General features: G+C 39.5%; 1 protein-coding gene across 1 annotated transcript in view; it reads left to right on the top strand.

Annotated features, from left to right (window-relative positions):
• Positions 1 to 10,655, top strand: part of LOC124140129 (gelsolin-like protein 2) — a 36,175-nt gene extending 25,520 nt beyond the window's left edge. The window contains exons 4-14 of the mRNA XM_046507518.2: positions 1,666 to 1,739; positions 1,916 to 1,990; positions 2,797 to 2,868; positions 3,457 to 3,584; positions 4,085 to 4,193; positions 4,693 to 4,803; positions 5,516 to 5,596; positions 6,194 to 6,282; positions 6,771 to 6,852; positions 7,753 to 7,848; positions 8,699 to 10,655. Of these exons, the coding sequence (XP_046363474.1) occupies positions 1,666 to 1,739; positions 1,916 to 1,990; positions 2,797 to 2,868; positions 3,457 to 3,584; positions 4,085 to 4,193; positions 4,693 to 4,803; positions 5,516 to 5,596; positions 6,194 to 6,282; positions 6,771 to 6,852; positions 7,753 to 7,848; positions 8,699 to 8,803 (1,022 nt within the window). The 3' untranslated portion in view covers positions 8,804 to 10,655. The remainder of the gene's footprint in view (positions 1 to 1,665; positions 1,740 to 1,915; positions 1,991 to 2,796; positions 2,869 to 3,456; positions 3,585 to 4,084; positions 4,194 to 4,692; positions 4,804 to 5,515; positions 5,597 to 6,193; positions 6,283 to 6,770; positions 6,853 to 7,752; positions 7,849 to 8,698) is intronic.
• The last annotated feature ends 390 nt before the right edge of the window (positions 10,656 to 11,045 follow it).

An 11,045-nucleotide genomic window follows, 5' to 3' on the forward strand; every position in this document is an offset into this window, starting at 1 on the left:
TTTCCACCACTGTTTGGTTTCGCTGTAGACAACACTCGCCGACCGAGAACATCGATTTGTGTTTTCTTTGCCTGGCAATCAGTCGAACTAATCGAGTGTATTTTCACGTAACCAGAGTCGTCGTATTGTGCCATGGCTCGACGTAATTGCATATTAACTCATTTATCACCTGGCAGCTGTCCAAAGCATCATCAATAAGTCACATGATCATTGGTGTAAGTAAACACCGTGTCACGTGATCGCACAGATGTTCTTCCAATATTCCTCCATTACATGTGCATGAGAGCTCCGCAGCAATATATTTAGCTCTTTTCAACATGTTGTGACAATTATGATTAAAGACGGATATGCCTTTAAGGTCTCTTGTCATTGCCTCCTTGTGTGGGGGTGATAATTAACCAATTTACCCATAGCAACCGGTTCTAATTTTGGATTTGTGAGACGTATAACACTCAGTCAGCAAAATAATGGTAGTGTTAAGAAAACCTGATTAAAGTAGCTGTCACTGCATTTTTTGCGTGTGTTGACTGTCTTTAAGAGGGTCCTCTTCCCGAGGCATGGGAGTTAACTGACTATAAAAGTCCAGTTTCCACCCTTGCCGAACTAGGCAGGAATTATGGAGTTACATTTTGGCTGGACTAACGAGACTATGCATAGTCCAATCAAAATCGCGCACCGAAATCGAAATACGGTTAGTAAACTGTCGTGCAGATTTCGGTCGATTGCAGGATTTACAAAGCATGTGCACCGCCAACTCGTTGTCAACAGATAATTTCAAAGTCTTTTCATGTTTCTAATCAAGATGCTCACTTGATTTGATGCTCTTCGCGATGTAAGACGCGTTTTATCACAATATAGACCTTTTGTTTGAAACAAATGCAAGTGATACGAGAGGTGGAATCTGATTGGTCCATAGGAGAGGCTTAGAAGGGACATAACTCGTAATAACCACTGATTGCGCAACGATCGAGCCCAGGAATTCAAGCCCAGTTCGGCAAGGGTGGAAACTGGGCTTTGAAAGTCAGTTCACTACTTGCCTCGGGAAGATGTAAGCGGGTTTGCCCTGTGGATATTCTAAGTAGGATGCTGGGTGTAAAGCTAAGCCGACTTAGGATGACCGGTGTCAGACTCTGTGACTTGGCTGATTTTGTCTGTTCGAGTCCCGATGATGTAGATCGTTGCTTGAATCAGTAACGTATTATGTCTATGCTTTAACAGAGGCTTACAATAATTCAACCAATATACATTATTATCATATTATTATTTCTCAAATTTGTCGAAGTTTCTATCATTTTTTAAATCTTCGTCTCATTATGATTATTGAACCCTTGCTTCTCTTTCTTCTCCTTCTTAGCCTCCTGCTCCTCCTTCGTCTTCCTCTCCTGCTCTTCCTACTCCATCTTCTTCTTCTGCTCCACCTCTGTCGTCCGTCTTCTCCCTCTGCATGTTTTCCTTCGTCTTACTCTCATGCTCTTCCTCCTCTATCGTCTTTTGTTCCACCTCTGTCATCCTTCTTCTCCTCTGTATATTTTCCTTCCTCTTCTTTCCCTGCTCTTCCCCGTCCATCTTCTTCTGCTCCTTCTCCGTCATCCTTCTTCTCCCTCTGCTTCTTTTCCCTCGTCTTTTTCTCTGATCCTCTACTTATCATATGAATAATAATTTCAGAGGAATCAGCAGAATCGGAACCGGCGTGGAAGGGGTCAGGGCAGAATGTCGGGCTTCAAATATGGAGGATAGAGGTGAGACTCCCTATCACTGAACATACCATAATATGTGCGCAACTAAATGATGCCCACCTGGTTAGAACCAGGATGTAGAAACTGTAATGTCATACTGGTATTTTCTTTTTAAAAAGAATATCAGTTTGAACCATCGAGAAGTTTTTTTCTAAACGATTGTGACATTTTATTTCCAGAAATTCAAAGTGGTCCATTTACCAAAAGAAGACTACGGTAATTTCTTCAGCGGGGACTCGTACATTGTTCTTAACGTGAGTATGAGGTGCTTCATAGCGTTCCGTTAACTAAACAATATATATATAATCCAATATGCAAAACCATTTGCAGGAATATCTCATAAATAGTGTGCACGTGGATTTTGCCCAAATATGGAAATGATGTGTACGTCTAAAATAAACCTGAAAACAGATTATAATAAGATTTGTAGATTTATGTTGGGAGCTAGGTCGTCACGCCCCTGTCTTACCTCAGCCCAGTGGGACAGCCTGGTGGTTAAAGCGTTCGCTCGTCCCGCCGAAGACCCGGTACAATGGGTACGGCCCATTTCTTATATCCGGCTGTGAATTTGCCGGTATATTGTAACAGCGACGTAAAACCATACTCACTCACCCACACTAACTGAAAACGCGACATAACAGAGAATCGGACAGGCACATCAATAAAGAGCTGACAGTGTCTGGCTGCATTGGTGAGAACCTAATGACCACGGTCATCCGCTTGGTCAGCTGACAGGGATCCGACCAAACTCTACAGTGATATAGCAGTTTATTATAGTCAGCTTTTGTGGTCAGAATAGGTCCCCTGCAAGCTCTGCTGGTCCTAAGCCGCGATTTACTGGACCGGGTGGTCAGGACTTGCTAAGTTGTAGTTCAGGGTAACCCGGCAGCGCTCTTAACATCAATCACGAGTTTGTCTGCTCCAGACTCGATCTTTTACAGGCCGTCGTTATATAGCTGGTATAGTGCGGTGTGTGGCGTGACACAAAAATCAAGCAAATATAACTTATTACTTTTAATTATTATGCATGTCATAAGTCGAAGATTTATTTCTATCACAGACATACAAAGAGAAAGATTCTAAGGAGCTCAAATATGATGTCCACTTCTGGATTGGAAAAGAGAGTACACAGGTAAGTGGGCGGATATGTTTGTCCTGTAGTGTACATCAGTTGAACACACCGTTACTGCTGTTTCGTTTCTCGTGACTCCTACACGAGCATAGCCGAAAGGTATTGTTTTGCGACACAACACTCAATATATTATCACATTGTTATTAACTTGGCGTTTCATGAACATAAATAAACATGAGTTTATTCAGGGCCCCGCTTCACAAGCGCTAAGGCTGTCGTAACTTTCATACTTTAACACAGACTTTTGACACACGTACACGTGGACCTTGTTAACTCGCGTTGTAGTTATATTGGGGTAGCCAAGAGGATAAAGCACTCGCCCGTCACGGCATAGCAGGTGTACGATTCCCACACCAGCACTCTGTGTCCAATTCTTGGTACCCTCTTTCGTGATATTTGTTCTTTTTTCCTTGGGGAGGTGGGGTAGCCTTGTGGTTAAAGCTTTTGTTCGTCACCACGAAGGCCCGGGTTCGATTCTCCACATGGGTACAATGTGTGTAGCTCATTCCTGGTGATATCGCTGGACTATTGCTAAAAGCGGCGTAAAACCCCACTCACTCTTTTAACTTAGCTCAATCATTCTTTCAGGACGAGTACGGCACAGCAGCGTACAAGACGGTGGAACTAGATACCTTTCTCAATGACGCCCCAGTCCAGCACCGAGAAGTGGAAAGACACGAATCCACAATGTTCAAAGGTTACTTCAAGAGCCTCACGTGAGTAGTAGTAGTAGTAGTAGTAGTAGTAGTAGTAATAGTAGTAGTAGTAGTAGTAATAATAATAATAATAATGATGATGATGAAGATAATAATAATAATAATAATAATAATAATAATAATAATAATATAAGGCATATTTCCACGCCACACAGGTGGCATGCTCAAAGCGTTATTATTACCCCGGTCACTGGATGAGTGTGCACTCAAAACTCATTCTGGACTCCTTGGGGAGTAAACAACTCAAGCTGCATGAACTGCATGAACTACAGTGAATTCAGACATCATAGATTTACATATTCCTTGCGATCATACTGAGCGGGCTGTCCCGTCTCCATTACTAGGTTGGTTGCGTGTCATCGTATACATCGATGTGCCGTCACGGTTTAGGTTTCCATTGGGAATTCTGAATGTAAATGGGCGATGTTGTCTTTTCTTCCAACGCTTGGATCATTGTTCCCAAAATACATGTTTTACCAAAGTGTACATTGAACTTGCAGCTACTTGAAAGGTGGCATTGCTTCCGGCTTCCGCCACGTGAAACCAGAGGAATACAAGACCCGGCTCTTGCAGTTCAGGGGAAGCAGAAGACAAGTCCAAGTTACAGAGGTGGGCGTGGTTTCTTGGTGCCAATCTGCGAAAATGGATAATGCTTAAACTTAATACAACAGCATACTTTCATATCAGTTACATCAACAGCATCCTTTACAATTGAAGTGATCGTGAAACTAGTCATGGTCTGGGACACCTATAACCAATATTCAATAGTCACGTTTAATCAAATCACTTATGCTGTATCATTTTGGGGTTATTAAATGAAAATTATGATCTTCCTCATCTAGTGCCATGACAAGAAAATACAGAAAATAACTTCCTTAACATCCTTTGCCAATGTGAGTTTGAGAGAAGACAAAGGACATGCATATATTATTAAAGATGACCTCTTAATTGAGATTAAGAATTAAAAAAACATGTTCTTCGCACGTATCTGAAATAAAACTGAAAATGAAACGTGGTATCAGAAGCAATGAGACTCTTGTTCCTTCTGGACTTGTATTTGGACTTGTCTTCAGTGAACATAATAACATTGTTAATTTTTCGCTTCTAGATGTCAGCATGCAGAACGAAATTAAACTCCAACGATGTCTTCATACTCGACACAGGCAGGAAGGTGTACCAATGGAATGGGAACGGATGTAACAAGGACGAGAAATTGAAGGTTTGAGCATTAAAATTATTGATTTTTTTTAAATGTATTACGCTTCTATCTTGTTTGATGTTTGACCAAGAAGATTAAAATAGTTTTCACCCTATTCGAATGCGAATGTATGTTTGACCAACAACTTGATAATAACGTTTCATCTTGTAAAAATATGTTCAACGCATACGAGTGTTTGACTTGAAATTTCCGAAACAGTTTCCATAATGTTTGACTGTTTATTTGCGAATGCACGTACGAATGCGGGAATCGATAATACATAAGAAGCACATTACGAGCGATAAAACAAACCGTTTCCTTACTAATGAAAACATTCTATAATGTGCTTAACATCATGCTATCGTTGACCATTCTAAGACAGACTTAATTAGAGATATATATGCCCTTTGCAACATGTTTTAGTTCATGTGGGTTGCGGAATATCCACGAGTAATGAATAGCATGTGATAGGAAGTGTTCTTTTTACTGCTATAATGTACCGTACGTAAAGGGCAGTTACCTCAAGTTTTCTCAAAATTAAAGGGAGATAACTAGTTTTTCAATAATGTAATCTCCAGACAGCAAATATGGTTGATCAAAATTAGTTCGTTTTAAAAGAATTTCGTTTTTTCGCATGAAGGGTAATTTTTATTGCAGCTCCCTTGAAAGATATAGTATGCTTTCTTTGCCATATCCGACTTGGTTATAATCGGATTTCATAATAATATTTCAGGCGGTGCAATATATCCAACAGCTGAAGTCGGACAGGCATGGCAAGGCAACCAGCGAATCGGTCGAACAAGGTGATGAAGATGTAAGTGAGGGCAGTTATTTACAAAGTACTTTCTTCTCAAATTCGAGGAGGGAGGTATAATTCCTTTTATTCATTTTTGAAAATGAAAGTGTTGAGAGAGACACTTTTTGTTTTTTCCACACCAAGAATAAACAACACAACTGATCACACATTGAACTCGCCCCTATAATACAATGTCAGTTGTCAAGCTTGTTATTTTAATAATATTCTTATCATGGCAATAATTAACGCTAAGGATTTATCTTAACGCGCTGATGACCGAGTCACATTTTATTGTATTAAGTCCAACTGCTTTGACCTTTCTGAGTTGGGGAGAGCTGCAGCAGTGTTCGTACTAATGCAGTGGGTAGTCAATAGGTCTCCAGTAGTTATCCATAAATTGATGTGATTGTTACAGTAGTCGATAGGTCTCTAATAGTTACCCCTAAATTGATGTGATTGTTACAGTAGTCAATAGGCCTCAAACAGTGACCTCTAACTTCATGAGAATGTTACAGTGGTCAATAGGCCTCGAATAGTTACCCAGAAGTTGATGTGATTGTTACAGTGATCAATAGGTAGCCAACAGTTTCTCCAAAGTTGATGTTATTGTTGCAGGAGGACTTCTGGAACCACTTCACCGACGAGGATGATGATGATGATGATGATGATGATGCAACAGATGACGGCACCAAACGACTTTACAGGTGAGAAGTAAAATATTAGATTTATTACTTACATTCTCGGCAGAAATTCCTTCATATTACTATAGTTAATATGACAGGTTAACGATACTAATATGAAAGTTTTGGGTGATCCTTAACTTTTTTTAGTTGTATATATTGCCTGTTATCGTTCGACTGATCATTCAGGAATAAACACTATGTATGTTGTTCGCCAAGACTCACTGATATTTACAATCCCAAAACACAGAAGCATGATCATGTCTGGATATTGATTATGAAAATGCACAAAATGGATTTCGGCGATTAGAACATCTGGACTTTGCAAATGCCTCCATCAACAGTCGATCATAGCGAGAAATTTGTTGTTTTACTCCTGATATCTTGCCAATGGGAAGATGCGTTTCTCTCCATTCCTGCCATAGTATGGTGGCAAGAAAACCACGTATCTGTATACATTCCGTCTTAAGGGAAACCTTTAGTCACATCGGTATTTTTCTTTTTCTTTCTAGAGTCACAGATGAGGGCGGGTCAATGAAAACGATTCTCGAGAAAGAAGGCCAGATCTTCAACAAAAGCATGTTGGATGTCAAGGTAAAAGTATACTAGATTGTAAATGTACAGTACTGCCCAGAAACCAAGTCCCCTCAATCACAACCAGGACGTTTATTTGTGATTGGTTAGTCAATACAACGTCATCGCGTTCAGGTTAGGTTTGTTTGTTTGTTGTTTAACGCCGCACTCAGCAAAATTCCAGCCATATGAAGGCGGTCTGTCAATAATCAAGTACAGTGATTGACATCATGAGCATCGATCTACGCAATTGTGATCGAGCCTGACCACCGGACCCAGTTAGTCGCCTCTTACGACAAGCATAGTTGTCTCTTACGACAAGCATAGTTGTCTCTTACGACAAGCATAGTTGTCTCTTACGACAAGCATAGTTGTCTCTTACGACAAGCATAGTTGTCTCTTACGGCAAGCATAGTTGTCTCTTACGGCAAGCATGGGTTGCTCAAGGCCTATTCTCAACCCGAATCTTTACGGTCTCGCGTTCAAAGTGTTCTGTCCTATGTATGTTTAGTAAAGTTCCATTTATACCTAAATCCTACAATGTGTAAACTTCTCACCAGAATTACATATATCTTTTATGGACCCAGTCGTCTAAAACGCCGCAATTCTATTTGCAGAGTTGTGTCCCTTAGGCGTTTAAAAAACCTGTAATCACGGATTCGAATCCCAGATTCGTTCTGATTATATTTCTAGGGTTGTCAGTACCATACCCATACTCGTGGGGTTTTACCTACGTCATACGCGTATAAGACCTGCATCACATGACCCGGATGCATTCCTCACACGTGAAGCTGACACGCCATAATATGGCTGTAATAATGTTCAAAGAAGCTTCAGCCTAATCTCACACACATATCGTTTGAGAATACCCGTATAGAGGATAAAACAAGCGAAACCGACACTGATTTGTTTTGCTTTCAGGACGTGTTTATTCTGGATACCTCAAAGGAAGTGTTCCTGTGGGTCGGCAGGAGGGCGTCTAATAACGAGAAGAAGAATGGCATGGGATATGCACATGTAAGTAGACTATGTGGCGTTCGTGGACCGTCACATTGGTAACTTGTGTGATGCGGGGTGTGCAGTCTAAGAGACCAAACCGAAAGAGCCAGTGACTGTCATCCACTATGAGAGATCAGGTCTGGTGGTTAAGGCCTCAATCACAGAAAAAGACGTCGGTTCCATTCCCCAAATTACACTGTGTGAATGCTGGCGGTAGTGATATTCTTAAATGTGTTGAGTGGAACCAGCTGGATGAGAGTATGTGCACGAGTCTGAGTCTGAAGCCTAAAGAAGGCTCACGGTAGATGTTACTGGTAGCAGTCCCTAGCGTCTTAATACCAGAACTCTGTTCTATCGCCGTATTCATGTAGATACAGACACAGATGCTGTTATAGAGCGGCATAAAACAGCATCGCCTCACTGATTTGTACCCGGTTCTTCCCCGGTTGTAACTTTCACATCCCTTCTTTCTCATCCGCCCTTCACCACATACAACAAAATTAAATAGCATGCCACGTGCATAATGTTTGTTTGTTTATTTGTTTGTTGTTTAACGCCGCACTCAGCAATATTCCAGCTAAATGACGGCGGTCTGTAAATAATCGAATCTGGACTAGACAATCCAGTGATTGGTACCATGAGCATCGATCCACGCAATTAGGATCGATGACATGCATCAACCAAGTCAGGGAGCCTGACCACCCGATCCCGTTAGTCGGCTCTTACAACAAGCATATTCACCTTTTATGGCAAGCATGGGATGCTGAAGGCCAATTCTACCCCGGATCTTCACGGATGCATAAGCATAACGAATGTGCTTAATGATTGGTTCGAGATCAGAATTTGACAAAAAACTTGTTTGTTTCAGAAATACCTGCAAACAACATCTCACCCTCTTATCCCTGTCACAGTTATCAAAGAAGGGCAGACGTCACAGGGAACATTCAACAGCCACTTTTCAGCTGCAGCATAAAATGTTAGTATCATCACCTGAACAGCCAGCAAGCGTAGGACCTGATGTGTTAGATACTTACTATGGTCATAGCACTGTGGTATTTACTCACAGAATTTTCTAAATTTCAAAATGACCTTGACCTATATTTTATGTGACCTTTAAATTATGGACATACAGGTCAAGGTCATTAACGGAATCATATCCCACTGCTTTGTCTTCAATTTTGTGTCAAGTCACAAAAATATTTTCAGACCGTTTTGTTGAAGAAGGAAGTGATAATATTGATGAGGAATACAGCTTTTAGTGAAATATAGAGGTAGAACTTGTTTAGTGCAATACTTTATTATTTTACTATGTTTAAATCAGTACACTTGTAATGGTATTCACTGTTATCTCAGCTCATACAGTATATACAAGTGGAAGCAATAACAAAATGAGACCTATTTATAAGGCTCTTGGTGAAACACTTATAATGTAATGGACCGCTTTTTATCTTTCCAATTTGATAGTAACATAACATTTTATTCATTCTTCATTTTGTATGGATTTGGAATTTGCACTTCTTCTGATAATATCACATATCACATCATAGTATATCATAATCAGCGAGTAATATCATAGGAGAATTTAAACTCAAGTAAACATGTTTGTTTTTGCGATGCCTCTGTTAGCTATGGGTCGATTTGAAGGGTTAATAATCTCGAATCTAATAATATATTACGGTACAGACTACTCCATATCATAGTGTTGTTTTTTTCATTGTCTTTATAAGAATTTCCAAGAAAGGCAAAAAGTGAAAATTATGAAAAACTAATAATTAATTGGCCCTCATGAAAATAGGTTTCTGAACATGATTTGTTTTGTGGGTAAGCGACATCCTTCATTTGTGTATTGTTTTCATCGTGCAGTACGGTTTTCCCAATAATGATAACTCTGCTATAGTTACTAGATTGACGCGACTGTTACCATGGATACCTACATGTTGCACGTGCCACAGCAATGTAATAATGTGTATATATTTAACTTTATGATAATATATGCATTTACATGCGAGACTTTTAAATTAGCGATAGAGAAACATCACACAAATGTCTATATATTACAATGGTGCATGCGCTTACAAACTGATATTTTGTCAAAGGTTTACTTGTCTGTCAACATATATTGGGTCAGTAGGGGTTGTGTCAAAGGTTTAAATGGATAAGGGACTTCATATGAACATTCCAATATCAAGACTATATGTCCTTTAACAGTCATGTTTATGGTTTTGATACAACCCCAATGATACTTTGTTATTGTATAATATATCGTTGTTCGCATGGTTTAATAATTAACTGCCTTAAGATTATAGAGCTGTGATATGATATGGGTCTCAACATAATAATTGTAATAAATTAAATTTGTGTATGGCTGATATATTTCATTGATGCGTGACAGACTTCAAATCACCAAATAACAATTTGTTGTGTAATCATTAAACGAAGGCTAAGTTGCTATGTACTTCTGTTGATAGAAATTACTGTTAATCTTCCTTGATATTTCTATTATTAAAACATAATCATCTCATGGCAGTGTGTCTTACTTGTATCACACAATTTTTTTTTTCAAGTTTTTAAAAATACAATTGTTTGGTTCTTGGCCCTGTTGGTGACTTTGTCTGTATTTTTGGTTATAAAATACTTTGTTTATCCTTTCTTGATTAAATCGCATTTTGGTAAGAATGCAAAGACAAGTAATGTGAGATTAGTTTGTGGAGATTTGTGTGATACTGTTCATCTGTTTGTTGCAATTAACACCAAATAAATAATGTAATCCGCATATTTTCATATATCTTCTCAATGATTTCTCATCAATAAAAACATTAAACAGCTACGTATGTTTTATTTTCTGTTGTTAAGATCTGAAGCGATGATGTCGCTAGATTTTAAAGTGGTTATGCCGGGGAACGCATACTCTATATCTTCAGGGCTCGCAGCTCGATAAACCTACACCAACCCTTGAATCCATTACCATGGTTCTCTCAATCTCAAATTACCTGCCCTTGATTTTCATTAGCCCATTTGATTTGCTACACTACCCTGTCTAACGGACCAATCAGAATACGAGTTACAAACCAGCCTCACTGTTTGGTTAGCGATATCAACAACATGGCGGCCGGTCAATGTTTAAGATAGCATTGGAAAAGTGACACGCGAAAGAAAACCCTCTATTATCATTTCGGTTTCTAGGTAGTACGAGTTACCTCCCCTACCCAATTTGT

This window comes from Haliotis rufescens, unplaced genomic scaffold, assembly GCF_023055435.1.
Source record: "Haliotis rufescens isolate VD_foot unplaced genomic scaffold, xgHalRufe1.0.p SCAF_23, whole genome shotgun sequence".
Lineage (NCBI taxonomy): Eukaryota > Metazoa > Mollusca > Gastropoda > Lepetellida > Haliotidae > Haliotis > Haliotis rufescens.